This window comes from Bos indicus x Bos taurus, chromosome 17, assembly GCF_003369695.1.
Source record: "Bos indicus x Bos taurus breed Angus x Brahman F1 hybrid chromosome 17, Bos_hybrid_MaternalHap_v2.0, whole genome shotgun sequence".
In the NCBI taxonomy this organism is placed as follows: Eukaryota; Metazoa; Chordata; class Mammalia; order Artiodactyla; family Bovidae; genus Bos; species Bos indicus x Bos taurus.
This window is the reverse complement of record NC_040092.1, coordinates 59,527,762-59,547,017: the sequence shown is the minus strand read 5'-3', so window position 1 is coordinate 59,547,017 and position 19,256 is coordinate 59,527,762. Positions and strand designations below refer to the sequence as shown.

Below are 19,256 nucleotides of genomic sequence, written 5' to 3'. Positions count from 1 at the left end.
CTTTCTCAGCATTTCCCTTTTTGTCACCTTGTGGGCACGACACCACCTCAAAAAAGTGTACCAGATACATATCTCTCTTTATTAGGAAAGCAAAAGGGCTTCCAGAAACTCCCAAGAGGCTTCCTTCAGCTTACTGGCTATAACTGCTCAACATGCCATGCTGAGCTGCAAGCAACTAGGATATTATGAAGAGGACTGTCATGATGGCCTTAGCCCAATTATGATCCACCAGCTGCAGCTGAGCACACGGCTTATCCTACCAATTAGGCAAGAAGGAGGTACTGGTGAGTAATAATAAAATGAAAATTAAAGAATTATAAGCTGCTGAACCGATTATTTGACAATTCTGTTTCTCTAGCTGGTTTTGCTTCCTCATTCCTACTCAAACCATGTAAAAACTTCACGTTAAATCTTTGAGGCACTTGACAGTTCACCACACTCTTGCCTGCATCCTTTCCTCTCACCAAACTCTTGGGTGCCCACGCTGATATATCTGACCTGACCTGTCTTCTGGTTCACATGGATTATTATACCATCTTTATAGGTTCTTTTTCCGTGGCAGCTGCCTCTTTTGTAGCCCTTTCTGACTCTCCAACCCAGAACTCTCTCTTCAGAACCACGTGGTACTCGTAACTCACCAGACACTGGGGTTCAGGGCTTTACATATACGTACATGAAATACTAATGAGGGAGTGTACACAACCAAGTAAGTAGTTACCCAGTCCTCCTATAGAAACAGAACCTCTGATGAGTAGATTGATTCCTTCAACACAGTAGTAGGCAAAACTACATGTCAGACACCAAACTACACATTGAATTGGTAAGCAAGAGAAGGTACTGGACTTCAAGATGCTATGGTGTAAAATTAGGTTAACTTAAGTTGCATATACACTACTTTTTTAGACTGCTAAATGCTATGTTAAACAGTTGATATGTACAAAATGTAAAATTCAAAAGGCAACAGGTGTGTGTGTTTCCTTTGTTCTCTGTTCCTAACCATCAAGTTATCCTCAAAAGCATTGTTTCTGAGTATCCTTTTATGTATTTTAGTACTTTGCACATTTTCATAAATAGTGGTGTCATAATAAACTTACGTTGCACTATGCTTTTTTGCTTAGAAATTTTTTCTAATCAGGATATAATAATCGAGCAGTCTCATTCTTTTTAAGAGAGTTAACATCTGCACTGAGGTATTTGAGTTGGTTAACAGATTTTATAAAACACTTTTCTTTGTGTTAATATTTTAAGTCCTTTTCTATTGTACAAAATTTTAAGTAACATCGAATTCCTTTTTAAAATTTTCATTTACATGAAAAATACAATTGATACATATTCTATATCAGCAATAAGAAGAAAGAACTCGGTTCTTATATCAAAAATATTTTAAGGACATAGTACAGAATAAGTAATTAAAAATAGCTTTTGTCTTATTTTATTCAATATATTTGAAATAATCATTCACAAGTTTAACCTATCCTTAAAAATAGGCACTACTTATTTCAATATAATCCCATTTATGTACAAAGCAAACCCTTTACATAGTCACACTTAATTAAAAAGCATGAAAGGATATATATTATTAAACACTGGTAATCTCTGGGAGGGTAAAATGAAGGGAAATCATAATTCTTTATTCCATTTATTTCTGTATATTTGAAATTTTCACAAACATTATACTCACATAAATTAATTTTTTAAAAGGCCTAATGGGTCTTAGTTAAACCACTTTTCACCAACTGTTTGCATATTAATTAAAGCTTCTGTAGTTTCAGGGAGCTCTAAAAGTTTTTCTATGTCCTAAACTCCTTTTCCGGGAGAAGGCAATGGCACCCCACTCCAGTACTCTTGCCTGGAAAATCCCATGGAGGAGCTTGGTAGGCTGCAGTCCACTGGGGTCGCTAGTAGTCGGACATGACCGAGCGACTTCACTTTCACGTTTCACTTTAATGCATTGGAGAAGGAAATGGCAACCCACTCCAGTGTTCTTGCCTGGAGAATCCCAGGGATGAGGGAGCCTGCTGGGCTGCCGTCTATGGGGTCGCACAGAGTCGGACACGACTGAAGCGACTTAGCAGCAGCAAACTCCTTTTCCCACTTGTCGTGTGAGTTAGTCCCAGTTCAGGGCATTAGGCAGAAGTATACTTGAAAGTGGTTTCACACTACAGGTATCCCACTGTTCAAGAAATCTGGATCAGTTTTTAGAACTCCTGCTACACACTATCTAAAACTTAAAAAAAAAAAAAAAAAACAAACAGATTTAGATAATATCCTCTATATTCAAAACCTAGAAATAAATATATTTGGTACCAAGGGATACTTTGTATTGCTATCTGGGCATTCCTTGGCGGTATTGTTGCCTTCAGGAAAGTGGCTCACAGTCCTTGGCTGCCCATCAGAAATCTGTGGAAGTTTAAAAACACAGATGCTTAGGGACCAACTCTAAAGATTTCTGAACCTGTACTGTACTTTTAAGGGAAACAAACATTCTTTAAAATACTTTTTTCTAAATCTTGATCAGTGATTACAGAAAGGTATATTTAAAGAATGACATTACCTTGAGAGTAACTACAGAATATAGAATCTTATGGAATGCTACATCTAATTCAGAATCAACTTAGGTTTTTCTGGGGGGGTGGGGAAGAGGAACGTGTGTTGAAATGATTTGTTTTTGCTTAGGATATTTATAAGCACCAAAACACTGTAAACAATGCTGAAGTTGGTAATAGTTTGTTTCCAGCAGTGCTGTTCCGCAGTCATCTTCCTTTCAAAGCCTAAATACACTGACAATTTAATGCAAAGACTAAAAACAAATATAATCCTGATGTTTGTTTATCAAATTTAATCAGTGAAGTAATCAATTGGATTTTAAAATAAGGGCAGTTTCATTATAATTGCATACTTGGCAAACCATGTAAGTGCAGAAACCTTTTTCAAGATTTTTAAAAGGGGGCAACACTGCTCAGCATTTGGTACATGAATATATAATAAACCTACTGAAAATCTTCCTATACATTATGGAAACCTGGAGGTAATTTGTATAGCTTGAAATGTCTTCATTTTAGAATGTTATGCACAAAAAGGGTTCTATCATCAAGATCAGAAAAGTGGCATTTTCTGTATTCAGACAATTTATAACACAACTGGCTTTTGATGTTACAGTAAGTAAATTATACTTCAAGCTCTAGAGCATGTGGTGTATAAAACCTGATTTAAATTTTATATGACAAAAATCCCAATAAATGTTTCTCTTAATAAATGGCTTATCAATATTCTCCGATTCACTTTAATCATCCAAGAAAAAGTAGTTTCCACTCTTCTTTTGTTCTACATCCTAAAAAACAAAGAGAAACAAACAGAAATCAACACCATTCTCCGGTATGCCAGGGCTGGATTACCCACAGTAGTACCAGTGCTTACAACAGCGTCCCACAATCTCCTCTGTACTCACTGGCTGCTTCTGGAAATTCCTCATCCCACTGCTCAAAGGCAAGGTTACTATTCTGCTACTCACCTCCACTACCTACCAAAGACACCTTCCTTGGTACACCTCACACAAAATTCCTTTACATAACAAAATTTTGCTATATAAAATTCTGTTTCCAAAAAAACTATTAAAATTCCATTTTCTTCCTTTTAACTTTAAGCTCCTGATAAAAATATAACCATGTCAGTTTGGGAACTGCCTAGTATACAAAATGTATATAAAAATAGTTTTTCCCAGTACCATTTGCAGATTGGCAAGTAATGATCTATCTACCTATCTGCCTAGCACCTCCCTTATTAGATCTCAGGTGTGATTGTCTAGGATGAACTGATACAGAGACTATCCTGAATAAGTGTCCTTGGGGACTGAACTGAGTCTCTACTCAAGAAAACTACAGCACAAAGGGTAAGGCTTCAGAAGAGATTCTTATGAAAGTGCTCTAAAATTTAGTTCTTTTCTCTGCTTAATTCACTTTTCAAAACCGAGGAACTATTCAGTTTTAATTTAAAACTTGCATTTCATTGTCCTGGCTAGAGAGTAAACATAAAATATTATAGTGAAGGCTAAAGGCATCCAGAGTCTGTGTTAGGTGCTTAAGAATAAGCGATATGCACTGTGTCTCTGCTTTCCAAGGGCTCACGTTTTAGTAGCCAAGCTAGGGGAGTAGAATATGAAAGGGCGATAGTGAGAGGGCCATGAAACGGAAGCTGTGCTTTAAGGAGGCATTCATTGCAGGCATACTAGAAACACAGAAACGCTTTTTTAGCATTTTTTTTGGGCATGAAGAAATGACTGCTTTCTAAAAACCACATTTAACGTCAAGTATAGGGTGCACAATTACTTTATATACCACAAAGGAGAAAAAACTGCCGATTAAAAGACTGCAGATTTAACCAAATTTTTTGTTTCATTATTTAGAATTTAATGTTCATTGAAGAAGTGTTTAAGACTCTTAAAACATACATTTTAATCGTATTGTTCTTATGCAAGCACAAAAAATGCGTAAAAATACTAAAAACTTCTCTATTTCAAGTGTAGTTTCCCTGAAAACACTTTAAATGGCAAGTACCCTCAACACAAGTAGTACAACGCGTGTGACTCAGATAATGCAGCGGTGGCAGCTCTATCACAAGTGCTGCCTCCAGACTGATGTGTGCCATCAGGGACTAAAACGTGAAAAACCAGAATCTCACAACTAAGGAAATGACAGAATTTTAATGACACAGTCTTCAATTCAAAACATACTCTCCAACTATCCACACTGAGAAAGTACCCGTGACTTGAGATAGATTTTTACATACCTTGATTGAATTGAGCTTGTTTATTCTTGGCCTGTAGTTGTTTGGGTCTCTTCTGAATGTAATTTCAAGCTGAGACAAAAATTTATTCATGCCGGCCAAAAGGGTTTGAGGACTAGGGTGAAAAATAGAGTCTATCAATTACAATTGATTTTTACCCTCCCCCCAATTTAATTACTTTTTAAGAACATTAAGAATAACTGTTTCCTCTAATTCCTCAATCATTAAGTCATCTCGATAATAGTATAATCACAATATAAATCTATATTAAAAAATGTCTTTGCTTGACTAGTTTGGCTGTATTTTTGTGCAAAACAAACACAGTTTAAAATGTTTATGATATGGAAAAAAACATTTAGCCAGAAGTACTACTTTAGAAAAATTAGGTGATTGCAGACTTTCAGATCTAAGACTTTTAGGAGAGAAGAAAATTTAACAGAGAAGGTACAATTATGTTAGAAATTTGGCACTGAAAAGACTATGCACAACATAATGGTTTTCAGTAATAATTCCTTTTAAAATTTCCATACTATTTCTATACTAATCATTTTTTCTCACCTAAACTACTACTAAAACCATTCTAAATCATATCATACTTGTAGAACATTTAAGTATTTTTTAAATACAAAGCGTGGATCATTATTTGAAGGCTTCCCTGGTGGCTCAAACGGTAAAGAATCCACCTGCTGTGGGGAAGACCTGGGTTGGGAAGATCCTTGGAGAAAGAATAGCTACCCACTCCAGTATTCTGTCTGGAGAATCCCATGGACAAAGGAGACCGGCAAGCTATACTCCATGGGATCGCAGAGTTGGACACAGCTGAACAGCTAACACTTTCATTCTTTTTCACACAGTCTAAGCAATTTCCCTAACAAAGTACATTATTTTCAATAATTGACAATTTTTAAATAAAAAAAGAATTTTAAGAAGTTTACTTAAGTACTTTTATTTCTTGGATGCATTATTCAAACAGCAAATCCACCATGAAATATTGCATTGGAACCACATGAACTTACTGTTTTTATAGGTTAAATGGTTAAATATCCATAATTTCATATAGTTCAACCCAGTAAGATTTAAGCACTAAAAGCATAATAAATTTCTCATTAAAAAAAGAACTTTCTCAGAGAAATGCAAATCAAAACCACTATGAGGTACCATTTCACACCAGTCAGAATGGCTGCGATCCAAAAGTCTACAAATAATAAATGCTGGAGAGGGTGTGGAGAAAAGGGAACCCTCTTACACTGTTGGTGGGAATGCAAACTAGTACAGCCACTATGGAGAACAGTGTGGAGATTCCTTAAAAAACTGGAAATAGAACTGCCTTATGATCCAGCAACCCCACTGCTGGGCATACACACTGAGAAAACCAGAAGGGAAAGAGACACGTGTACCCCAATGTTCATTGCAGCACTGTTTATAATAGCCAGGACATGGAAGCAACCTAGATGTCCATCAGCAGATGAATGGATAAGAAAGCTGTGGTACATATACACAATGGAGTATTACTCAGCCATTAAAAAGAAAACATTTGAATCAGTTTTAATGAGGTGGATGAAACTGGAGCCTATTATACAGAGTGAAGTAAGCCAGAAGGAAAAACACCAATACAGTATAATAACGCATATATATGGAATTTAGAAAGATGGTAACAATAACCCTGTGCACGAGACAGCAAAAGAGACACTGATGTATAGAACAGTCTTATGGACTCTATGGGAGAGGGAGAGGGTGGGAAGATTTGGGAGAATGGCATTGAAACATGTAAAATATCATGTATGAAACAAGATGCCAGTCCAGGTTCGATGCACAATACTGGATGCTTGGGGCTAGTGCACTGGGACGACCCAGAGGGATGGTATGGGGAGGGAGGAGGGAGGAGGATTCAGGATGGGGAACACATGTATACCCGTGGCGGATTCATTTTGATATCTGGCAAAACTAATACAATTATGTAATTATGTAAAGTTTAAAAATAAAATAAAATAAAAAAAACAAAAAACAAAAAACTTTCTCATAAACTGTCAAAGTTAGGCTTCTTTATATTTCAAGTGCTCTCTATCAAGCCAATAAGGAGAAATGAAAGAAAAAAGAGGAGAGGTAAAATCATTCATTTTAAACTTGGCTGTACATTTATACCAGATATTTGGGGGATAGTAAGCTTTACCACTAACTTTGTAAATTGGGCAAGTCACGCACCCAAATAAAGAAGCAGACAAAACATAACCAGAAAGAGACGGTGAGGGGCCCAAAGCTCTGCATCCTTATTCCCATGAGTCAGTGTTATACCACAGTCTAAAACCCACTATTCTAACCAATGTCATCCAATATGGTATATGAATAATCTTGGGAGTTAATCACTTCAAGAGTTTTCCTTATTAAAAATTAAAATAGTATGAGTAATGTTTATATGCTGATTGGAAAAGTGTTGGAACTTATAATCAGGTTGAATGGTTTAGAAAATAGTTTACCTGTTTGCAACTGTGTTCTTGGATGGAACACCGTCAAAAACAATGACTCGATCTGCTAGATAGGTGGCCATGATGAAGTCATGTTCCACAACAAAGGCTGTCTTCTTAGCATGGAGTATGAAACTAAAACACATGATTTTGAGATCTTAGTTTTATATCATCAAATATTCAAGTGCTATATTAAGCACATTTGTCTTCTAGTACACATGATCACATGTAATACTCTTATGAACGGGATATTACCGTTTGACAACTCGAGCAGCCATCAATCTTTGCTCAGAATCCAAATATGCAGATGGTTCATCAATTAAATAGACATCAGCAGGTTTGCCCAAACAAAGAGCTAATGCTACTCGCTGCAGTTCACCACCAGATAATGTCTGCACCTATTTGCAGAAGAAGTTCAATAAACCATGTAGAGATACCCAACATTTAAAATGATAAAACAACAAAAATTATTTTAAGAGTACCTCTTGATCGATGATGTTTTCAATTTGCAGAGGCTTCATTACGTCAGTCACAAACTGTGGATGAGTGTAAGCATCTCTGATCTTTTCATGTAGTAGCTGGCGAACACTTCCCTGTTTTTAAGGGAAAAGTATTCAAATTTTATTTCAGTACAAAACTACTCTGATTATGCACCTTGACAAAGTTAAGCCACAAAGCAAAAGTGTAACAATTTGTTGCCAACAGATATCCATAGTATTCTGATGCTTATCTATCAGCTAGGGCATGTTTTGAGACTTAAAAAATTAAAAACCCATCATGTCCAAGTAAAAAAAATAAAGCAATAATCTTAAAATCTGAAATAAATAAATGACTGCTTCAAGGGAGAAATCATTTCAGACTAGGAATACTTCTAAAGGTCAGTATGTGTATCAAGTAATCTTAGGCAATCTGGGAGGTAACAAAATGTGCAACAGTATGACAGGGATGAATATAAGATGTCTTGAGAACTTAAAAAGCTAAGTTTATAGAAAACATCAATGATGAAATTTTTAATGTAAGTCAAGTCATCATAAATATTTTCAATATGAGTACTGAGCTACTGAAGTTAATAAGTTCATTACAACACCTGCAGAAATCAAAGGAAGTTAATTTCACAATGTTTTGTCTCATCCATGTTGTAATATATATCCGTGTCTTCTTTTTATGGCTGAATAACAGTGGCTCTACTGTTTTTCGTTCGTAACAGCAATCTATAAGGTTCAAATTTCTCTATATCCTCAGTAATACTTGCTCTTGTCTGATTGAAGTCATTTTAGTGGGTGTGATGTGGTGTCTCACAGTGGCTTTAATTTGCATTTCCCTTATGACTACCAATGCTGAGCATCTTTTCCTGTGCTTATTGGCCATTTGTTTCCTTTCTTTGGAAAAATGTCTATTCAAATCCTTTGTGCATTTAAAAATCGAGTTTTAAGAGTTCTTTATATATTCTGGGTATGAGTACCTTATTAGATATATAATTTGCAAACAGTTTCTCCAGTCTTGTGGGTAGCCTTTCACTTTCCTGATGTCATTTGCACCACCAAACACATTAGGTTTTTGAAGATTTATTTTGGAAAAAGATGCCAAACAGACTTAAAATAGTTTTCCCAGTAGTGGAAATGAAACTAAGGACTGCAGTAGTCTTAATATCTTCCTTTGCTACCTTATTACACCTGTGTGTGTGTGCTCAGTTGCTCAGTCATGCCCAACTCTTTGTGACCCCATGGACTTGTAGCCCACTAAGCTCCTCTGTCCTTGGGATTTGCCAGGCAAGAATACTGGAGTGGGTTGCCATTTCCTTCTCCAGGGGATCTTCCTCACCTAGGGATCAGACCCTTGTTTCCTGCATTGGCAGGCGGATTCTTTACCACTGAGCCACTTGGGGGCCCCAGACTGATTTGGAGAAACATTCTGACAGAGTGTAAGAGTAATAATGCTCTAGGTATATATACATATAAACTCTTCTTTAATAATAATAAAAAAAAATACCAGTATAACTCACGGTTGATTTGGGACTGATTTTCTGTGGCTTATAACTGACGTTTAGAACTGGAACTTCCCCTGCAAAATAATGCAAATAAATAAGACACTGAAAACTGCTCAGATCTTTAGAATCTACTACATGGAAAAGAGTAAAAAAACTCAACATTACAACAGTACCTCCTTCATCAGGTTTAAGCCTTCCAGCAAGCATTCTGATAAATGTTGTTTTACCAGTACCTGGCAACACAAAGCAAATTGATTTGAAAAATGTTTCACATTTAGAGTAAATCACTATGCATTACTGGGTTGTAACTGGGAAACTAGTTTTGAAAAAACATACTGACACTACAGAATTCTGGAGGCTATATAGAAAATCTACTTGAACTTTCATGATTCACCTCTCAAGCATCATTCTAAACTCATTAGGAGGAATACGTACTATTTAAAGTTTATAACGGCCATTTTAATAAATGGATCTATAAAGTCTTGGGTTAGTTCCTGACTTTTTTAGTTAAAGTATTGATGAACACAATTTATTGTTAAAACAGGACAATAACTGTTATGATTGACACTGTCATCACAAAGGCCATTTAACATGAAATATTTAATTGCAACCAAGCTAAAGACTAATACATTAACTAAAGACTGATATACCGCAACAATCTTCAGAAAATTTTTTTCTTCCAGTTTTGTAAGTTGTAAGCACAAAATTCCAAAATCATCTCGAAGTCATCAGCACTCAAAATCATCTAACTATATTTATGACAATAACCTATTATTTAAAAATGTCAGTAGTATAACTGTTTACAAAGTTGCAAGGAAAACATTTTAAACTAGACTGCTTTAGAATTACCAATTCTTTCCTTTCTGGTCAGTTTCTAGGATGAATAAATGTCATCTGTATCAATATATACATAGAAAAACCAACTTAGAAAAAGATCTAATTCTCACTGAAGGTTAACAAAATAAGAAATATGAACTTGATTAAATGACAAATTAAATCATATGCTGTCACAAAATGTGAACCACACTGAGAAATATAGGAATTCAATCTAGTTCCCAGACCTATAATATAACTGAGTCAAAATTTTTCAGAGTAATTAAAACTCAGTTATTGGATAAACAAAGTGAAAGTGAAGTCACTCAGTCGTGTCCTACTCTTTGCGACCCCATGGACAGTAGCCTACCAGGCTCCACTGTCCATGGGATTTTCCAGGCAAGAATACTGGAGTGGACTGCCATTTCCTTCTCCAGGGGATCTTCCCAACCCAGGGATCGAACCCAGGTTTCCTGCATTGCAGACAGATGCTTTACCGTCTGAGCCACCAGGGAAGCCGCTGGATAAACAGAATCAACTTTCAAATATCACAGAATAAGGGAAACTTACCATTTTCCCCCAGCATCACCATGATTTCAGAATCTGTAAACTCTCCAGCTACAATCGCTAACTCAAACTCTCCCATCTTTTTCTTCATTCCAGGATATTTATACATACACATCTTTTTAACTTCTTCTTCATTTGCTGTCTCAGCCACTTTAAAAACAAGTGATGCATCTCTGAATCTCAAGTTTTCTGTTGGAACGTAGCCATCCAAAAAAATGTTTATGCCTATTGGAAAGTTATTGAAATAGATTAGCAAAGATCAATTAAAGACTAGACTTTTCCCACAGCAATAAATTATCATATAAAAACCAAACCCTAGGCTCTCTTGTGAGCAATCTATACATAGATTTAAACAGCAAGCAGTGCGACATGGTATTTCATGTACCTAATACCAAGTTTAATTCATGCACACATACATGCCTATATATACAAACCACACATATACAAAGCACATCTTTTCATTATTATGTGATTTTTATAGGACTTTTTCCATCAGATTTTATGTGAAAGGCTCTGATGCCATTTATTCTGTATTTTAAAATAAAAAAATTGTAATTTTTCTTTAAAAAATGACAAGTAAAATGGAGTATTTTCACAGATTGATATAAAATGAAATAAAATAGTTAAGAATTTAAGTTATAAGTATTCATTTTCATGTGAGACATAACCATATGCTGAACTTATGATTTATTGCATTTGTTTTCAGTTTAGCTTTGCAGATTTTTAAGAACTTCATTGAACTTTTCTTGGCTTTACTGTGCAAACAACATAATCTAAACAGATTTTAATAACTGAACAAAAACTAACATACTGGTACATGAAAATCCCTCCAAACTAAGGTTGTTAAGAACCACAATGGCAGATGCACAGAAATGGAAAAGCGGGTTATTTGGGAAACAATGAAAAGATCTGTTTTTGTGTTTACTATGTGTAACAGAAGAACAGTAGCTGAAGTTTCAGCAAGTCTTGAAAGAAAGTCTAGGATGTTATTCATTTCATTTGCAATTAAGAACCAAATCTAGGCCTTCTCAGACTAGAACACAGGTGGCTCAATAAATATATACTGACAGAACACATCACCAGATCCATTTATTCTGCCCAAATTAGCATTTTTAATCTTAAGCCATTTAAGATTAAGAATTCATGTTAAGAATAATGTGAGGTTAAAAAATTAAAACCAAACATTAAATAAAAATATAAACTCAAAGGAATCTAAGTGACCATTTACTACAATTGCCCAATCCATTAGGTAAGAAAAGAAAAGCTCAGAGAAGTGACTTTGTGGAAAAAAAATTAACAAATCGGCTGTATACACTCCAACTGCAATGTTTTTTTCTTTTTAATTTAAAAATGAGTTCAAGCTAAAATTCCTTTATAGTTCATAAAGAGCTTTTACATATAACGTGTTAATTTCAGCATATTAAAGGAAAGCAGAAAGATTAAGCGCAGTTTGTTAGTTCAATAGTTTTAACGGATAGGGTACATTAAAACCTCACCAGGAACTATTTCCCAGCATATGCTTTAGACATGGCATCTATAACTAGAATTATATAGTTACACAGAATTAGCAACCATGGATCACACAGAGTCGGACACGACTGAGTGACTTTCACTTTCAGGGCTTCCCTTGTGGCTCAGCTGGTAAAGAATCCACCTGCAATGCGGGAGACCGGGGTTCAATCCCTGGGTTGGGAAGACTACCCACTCCAGTATTCTGGCCTGTAGAATTCCATGGACTGTATATGTATATAGTTCATGGGGTTACAAAGAGGCGGACATGACTGAGCGACTTTCACTTTTTTCTAACTAGAATTATGAAAAGCGACTGCCACGTATCCATGTCGTTATTATCAATATGATTCTAGAACTACTTAATACTTTAGGCAGAGAGTAGATACTCTGATATTAGTTGCTAACTGAGGAGAATAAAACAGTAATTGCTTCTGCTATCATCTCTTAAGACTACTGGTAAAAAAAAAACTGGGCAATCTCACAAGTTTTTTCTTAAAATATATTATCTCAATAGATGGATAGTATCTATCTCAAATATATAGGTAGATAAGGGATATTAAGTCCTTCCCCACATCTTAAACTATTTATACCCTTTTTACAGCTTTAAAAAAAGAAAAGCCTGCCCAACTGAGGGAACTATAAAGCTACATGAATAATTATTCTTATGGAATATGGACTTTCAAGCATGGATTTTCAAGATATGGACTAAGGAGACCTTTCATGTCTAGATTATCAGTTTAAGGCATAGCTGGAGAAAAGAAACATAAAAAGTAAAAATAGGAGGAAGCAGTGAAGGAAAACAGGAAAGAAATTAAAAGGAAGAAGGCATACCAGGTGGAGCATGTACTGATTTTGCTTCAGGAGCCATTTAGTGGTAGGCTACTGCCGCTGCTAAGTTGCTTCAGTCGTATCCGACTATGCGACCCCATAGACGGCAGCCCACCAGGCTCTGCCATCCCTGGGATTCTCCAGGCAAGAACACTGGAGTGGGTTGCCATTTCCTTCTCCAATGCATGAAAGTGAAAAGTGAAAGTGAAGTCACTCAGTCGTGCGCTACTCTTAGTGATCCCATGGACTGCAGCCCACCAGGCTCCTCCGTCCATGGGATTTTCCAGGCAAGAGTACTGGAGTGGGGTGCCATTGCCTTCTCCAAGTGGTAGGCTAGTTTTTACTTAGCCTACCTTGCTTGCCTAACTTGCTTAGGTAGGGAAAACACATGGACCAGAGAGACAGTCCCTAGTCCCTCTTTCCTGCAAGTAGTAGGAATAAGTGAAAATACACATACTGAGCTGTTGTATTAGAATTTTAGTCACTCACCAGACTATAATATATTTAACTGTTTTATTAGACTTTTGGATAACCTTAGTTCCACAAACTTAGGATACAGATTAAAGATAAATTTGAAACATGAAAACAAGATGAGCACTAAATGAATTTCAAGAGTTTTCCTACTGGTACTGGCCTGTCAAAGATAAAGCAGAAGATGACTAATAATACAGGGATGCTACAGAGGCCAAAATATAAAAGAACATTTTAGTATAGCAAATAAATAGTGAAACTGATAGGATATTTTTAGCCACAACAAAAACTTCTCCAAAAAGAAATAGGTTATGTTTAACAACTGACGTATAGAACCTTATATATGTATATTCTATTGTGATTTTAAATTTAATAAGGCCAGAGTTTTGGATAAGTACTATGACAGCAACACTTTACTTAGTATCAGCAATACATTTTCTAAGCACTGATGTGAAAGAGCACTGTGAAGAGTTTTTCAAGTTACCTTCTCTTACACTAAAAGGCATAGTGACAACACCGTAAGCACTTGGTACGCCATATAAACAGCAGATGAAGTCAGAGAGGTAGTCTAATACACTTAGATCATGCTCCACCACAATGATATATCTGAAAATCAATACAGATGTTTATTTAAAAATGTAATATAACATAATTAAAATCATATTTAATTATAATTAAAACATTTACATAGCTTTAAAAAAACCATAGTGGAAATTTTAGGAAGATAAATACATTTTAAAAAATTAACTGTATAGACCACATTAAGCAAGTTATAAAATGTTTTCTTGGAATAAGACTCTAATCAATGTTTATATTTCAAATTATTTTCCTAAACTAAAAGAAAAAAGTTAACATGAAAATTTATGAATATATGAAATAAATGTTTTGCTAATAAAAAAAACATTTTTTTACTAAATGTTTAACTAAAAATGTTTAAAAGCATTTTTAAACTTTACAAAGCAGAAATAATTATATAATAGGCCTACACTGTTTACTGTGCTGGTCAACTTATGTATTAAACCCTTCTACTTGTCCTATCCCACACTAGTTGCAGTACAGGTGTAGCAGGGGATGCGTAGAGAATATGACATAATCCTCAATCTGAGAACTTTCAATATTAGCTGTGGAGACTAGGAATTGATATAAAACAATACCAAAAAGACCACGTAGCAAAGTTTTACAGGTGATAAAAACCTAATGAAAGTCAGGAAGGAAACAGGTTAGTGTTGGAAATGGAGCACTTAATAAATGGGATAGAATAGGACCTGACTTTTTAATTAGTAAGAAAAAAAGTACTTCTAGTAGAAACAGGCAAATAAATAATAGTCATAAAGCTTTTATGTAGTATTTCATTCCTATTCAACTCAGTTTAAGATTTTCAAAAAGCAATGACCTGCAGACATCAAATTCCAATTTAATAGCTTTCTGTACAAAAACCAGCCATATTTTTATTTTAATGAAATCATTTAATCATTTAATGAAATCATTACTCCCATAAAAACTGACTCAATTTGATTCACGATGATATACTGTTTAAATTGTCAAGCGTGTCTAATTCACTGTTTTCTTTCTCTATCGCGATTCTAATTCAGGGTGTCATATTTCTATTTAATATTGCTATATGCTTTTAACAAATCTCATTTTTTTCTTCAGGGCCCCAGATAAGGCTCTTAGTTCCAGATGAAACAAATTTAACATCCTCAGATCTTCTTTTAAGACCTTCCAAAACTATAGCTACTACAGATATTCAATTTATAAAGTTACACTGATAAATCCATCATACTTAACCTAATCTAACAAACACGACACTTGGCCTAGCCTACCTGAAATGTGTTCAGAACACTTACTATTTTCCAATAAAGTGTTGACTGTCGCATGTAATGTGTTGACTACTACACTCAAAGTGAGAAGCAGAACGGTGGCAAGGGTGCCAGCTGTCTGTCCTCTCAACATATGGCTGACCGAAAGCTGCAGCTTGCTGCTGCTGCTCAGCACCACAGACCAAGAAAATACCAAAATCTGAAGTATAGTTCTACTGAATATGTACTGTTTTCACAACACTGTAAAGTCAAAAAATCTTGAGTTGAACCAAAGTATCTGTACATTCTTTTATTACATTTGTATATAGGATATACCAAAAAATGGATCTTTGTTTCCTGAATAATTTACTCTTCTATCTCTGTGTCTAAGGGCTAGTCTATGATTGAAAGGGTCTCCTGCCTAAAATCCTCATCTGTTCAAGTCCTATGTAACTCTTTAAGGTTCACCTCAAATTCTACCTCCAGTAGAAATACCCTTCTTAATGTGCAATAAACTTTCCCCCACTGTTGAACAGTGGTAAGCATCAATAAAAAGGGCAAATCACCCAAGTGAGCCAATACTTATCCTGCCTTGGTATCATTACTGGCAATGTTCTATTACTTGGAATAATTCTCTGCTTTTCTTTCACTGAAATCTTCAAGACCCAGTATATGGCAGCAGTTTTATCTAGTGGTTTTTAAGGTACTTTTAAAAAGAAAAAAAATAAGTCACCTGCTTTCTCTACTTTCATATGAATCTTATGCAGAAGTCCAAAATGTTATTAAAAAATATTTAGAAGACTCACTCTATTTTCAGAGGGTTTGGAACAATAATCTACAGCATAATGAGAAATCTATGCTGTGAAAATTTATGCCCTACACTTAATTTTGGGTTATCTGTTGGATTTTAATCTTCCTCTTGCATTATTGTTCCTCTCACTAATCCATCCTCTATTTCTTGTTGTTTCCTGGAGGATACGATCTTCAAAATCTTTTTACAGCATTAAAGACTGAATGGGTGCCTTGATACATCATAGAATTTCAGAATGCAGACATACTTCCTGAAACTTTTTATCGTCTAGCACTACAAAGAGATTATTTTGACCCTATGCCTATAAAATCATGACCCAGCACAACTGAGAGAACGTGTAACAATCATTCTCTTCCCTTTGCCAATCTAATCTGTTTTGGTATGTTATCCCTTTTACCACTATGTACTGCGCTCTCATAACGTAGAAAATAGTGACTTGACTGAATACATGTCACCTGGTTGTAAATTATTATCCTTTTATTTCTCTGCTTATGTATTCCTTAATCTACCAGATCCTAAGGTCCCTGAATATTGGGACCGCATTTTATACTCTTACATTACCCAAAGGGGCTTCTGCCCTGGTAGCACAGTGGTAAAGAACCTACCTGCCAATGCAGGTAGCTGTGGATTCAATCCCTGGGTCAGGAATATCTCCTGGAGAAGGAAATGGGTACCCTACCCCGGTATTCTCACCTGGGAAATCCCACAGAGGAGTCTGGTCGGGTACAGTCCATGGGGTCGCAAAGAGTTGGACATTACTTGGTGACTAAACAACAGCAACAATTTCCCAAAGAGCCTATCATAATGCCCTGACCTATGCATGGAGTGAAAATAATGGTCACCATTTACCTCAACTAAGACTGTCTCTTTATTACTGATATTCTAAGTTTTACTTCAAAGTATGTACAGGAATCATTTGTTCCTTGAATCTAAGGAGTCAAGTTTTTCAATTCTGGAAAAAACCTGGCCATTATCTTTTCAGTTTGATTTTTCAGATGCCTATAAAGACATACGCAATCGTCTTCTCATTCTGTTCTCTATCTTGTTCTATTCTCCATGTCCCTGAATCTCCTCCTGTTTTTCCATCTCATTCTCTGTTGTACTCTGGTGGCTTGCTCAGGTCAACTTTTAAAGTTTCTGATGCTCTTCTGTTGTCCCTAACCTGTCTAATCTGTCCAGTGAGTTTTCAATGTCATGACTATATTTCTAATTTCTAGATTCGTTTGGGTTTTTAAAACATTTACCTGTTACCTTTTTTGGAGTATTATATTTCTAGAGCTTTAAACCTTTATGTTGACTCATCTTAAATACTGCCTTCCAGCCCCTTAGAGTGCCCCTTTCAGTTCTTGAAGATCTAAGTCCTGCTGTTTGTTGTTTACTGGCTCACTCGTACACTTTCCTTCTATCATTTATAACCCTGGCTTTGAAGCTCTTGGTCTTTACCTGAAGAAATCCTGTGTGACCAGGGTTGAGAGCGTATGTCTCTGGAGTGTTTTTATATTTGTGTCGTCTACGTACCATAGAACTGAAGAGTCCAGGACTCTCTCTGTGTTACTTTCTCAGCTTGGAGGGTTTTTAGACATCCCTGATTACATAAATTTCAATTCCATATCCACGTGAGCTGCCAGTCCATAAACAGATCTGAAGGGGAACCATCCCTCCATTCCCAAGGCTCTCACTGAGTGACAGGAGTATGTTTCCTTGACATCCTCATGTGTTTATTTACTCTTTTGCTGAGACAGCAGTTGTTTGAGAGTCCTGGCATTTTGTGTGATAATTCAAAAGGAGGCTCTGCTACCTGCCCACAAATGGTTGTTAAAGCTCAAGACTTATTACAGAGACAAGCACAACCTTCAGGAAAGCCATCCTTGTTTCTCCCCTGTAATTTATAGTTCTCTGTTCGCTTTTTGATCCCCAGGGATTTCTCTTATGAAAGAAGTTATGAAATCAACTATTAAAGAATGGAACAGAAAATGCTATGCAGGAAAAACACTCTGTGTTCTGGCCATAGTCTTGCCATATCATAAATTAGAAATCTAGAAATAATTAATTTTTTTGACCTTAAACTTCTTCATCTGCAATATGGGAATACCACCTAAAGATTCTAACTTATGAGATTAATGAGGCTCAGATGAGATAACGGATATAAAAACTGCAAACTACAACAGCATCCTACGAATACATGATGTTGTGACTACTAAGAAGTTTTTAAGAACTCTTTTGTGCTCAGTAAAGACCTGGGACGACTGGAATTACTCTGTTCTAAATGATGTGTATAAGCGACATATCCATTTGAGGATCTGACAAAAGTTAAGGATCTGCTTCCTAGAAACCCATAAATATATGTCAAAAATTTGCATATCACTATAGTTGCTTCCCTGGTGGCTCAGACAGTAAAAGCGTCTGCCTACAATGTGGGAGACTGGGGTTCGATCCCTGGGTGGGGAAGATCCCTGGAGAAGGAAATGGCAAACCACTCCAGTATTCTTGCCTGGAAAATCCCATGGACAGAGGAGCCTGATAGGCTACAGTCCATGGGGTTGCAAAGAGTTGGATACGACTTAGTGACTTCACTTCACTTCACTTCATAATTCTTAGGCTCCCTGGAAACAGGTATGGTAGTAAATGCATCTTGCATTAAGAATTTCTGTTCTAGACAGAGGAAGGTTAAGTTCAAGTGATAGCTCAAAAACCAAGATGGAATATATGCACATGTATATGACATTGATGGTCCTGGTGTTGCATTTTTAGAAATTTATAAAACTTTTTAAACAGAACAGCATAGGCACACACCAAATCTTACTTACCTGTCTGGATTTATTAGAGATCGTATAGTAATAGCAGCCTTTAAACGCTGCTTGACATCTAGGTAACTAGAAGGTTCATCAAACATAAAACTATGAAAAAGAAAAGCAAACATAATATGAAAAGCAAGTATGATAATTATTCTATCTTGCATGTTAAAGCACTGAAATATTTCTGATTTAACAACAACAAAAATCCCATAACGGTAAAAATTTCTATATTCTGTTCAGAAGTAGAAGTAAGAAATTATGAAAAGCAGGACAGCATATCAAGTATGGGGAGAGGCTCACAGATTAGGCTAACTTACAAACTGTTATCTCCTCATGAAAACTATTCTGATATACTCCAAAATAATTCAGAGTGCTCTTATAATTGGCTGAAATCAGTTGCACTAAAGCAAACAGTTTTTGGAAAGGAGG

The 19,256-nt window shown here is 35.8% G+C and overlaps 1 protein-coding gene across 2 annotated transcripts in view; it reads right to left on the bottom strand.

Moving 5' to 3' along the window:
• Positions 1 to 1,406: 1,406 nt before the first annotated feature.
• The window catches only part of ABCE1 (ATP binding cassette subfamily E member 1), a 32,353-nt gene continuing 14,503 nt past the window's right edge, over positions 1,407 to 19,256 (bottom strand). For both annotated transcript variants that reach the window (XM_027567439.1, XM_027567441.1), the window contains exons 9-18: positions 18,840 to 18,929; positions 13,907 to 14,028; positions 10,615 to 10,836; positions 9,405 to 9,464; positions 9,247 to 9,305; positions 7,727 to 7,837; positions 7,500 to 7,642; positions 7,257 to 7,379; positions 4,786 to 4,897; positions 1,407 to 3,331 (exon numbers count right to left, since the gene is read on the bottom strand). In XM_027567439.1, the coding sequence (XP_027423240.1) occupies positions 3,284 to 3,331; positions 4,786 to 4,897; positions 7,257 to 7,379; positions 7,500 to 7,642; positions 7,727 to 7,837; positions 9,247 to 9,305; positions 9,405 to 9,464; positions 10,615 to 10,836; positions 13,907 to 14,028; positions 18,840 to 18,929 (1,090 nt within the window). In that variant the 3' untranslated portion in view covers positions 1,407 to 3,283. The remainder of the gene's footprint in view (positions 3,332 to 4,785; positions 4,898 to 7,256; positions 7,380 to 7,499; positions 7,643 to 7,726; positions 7,838 to 9,246; positions 9,306 to 9,404; positions 9,465 to 10,614; positions 10,837 to 13,906; positions 14,029 to 18,839; positions 18,930 to 19,256) is intronic.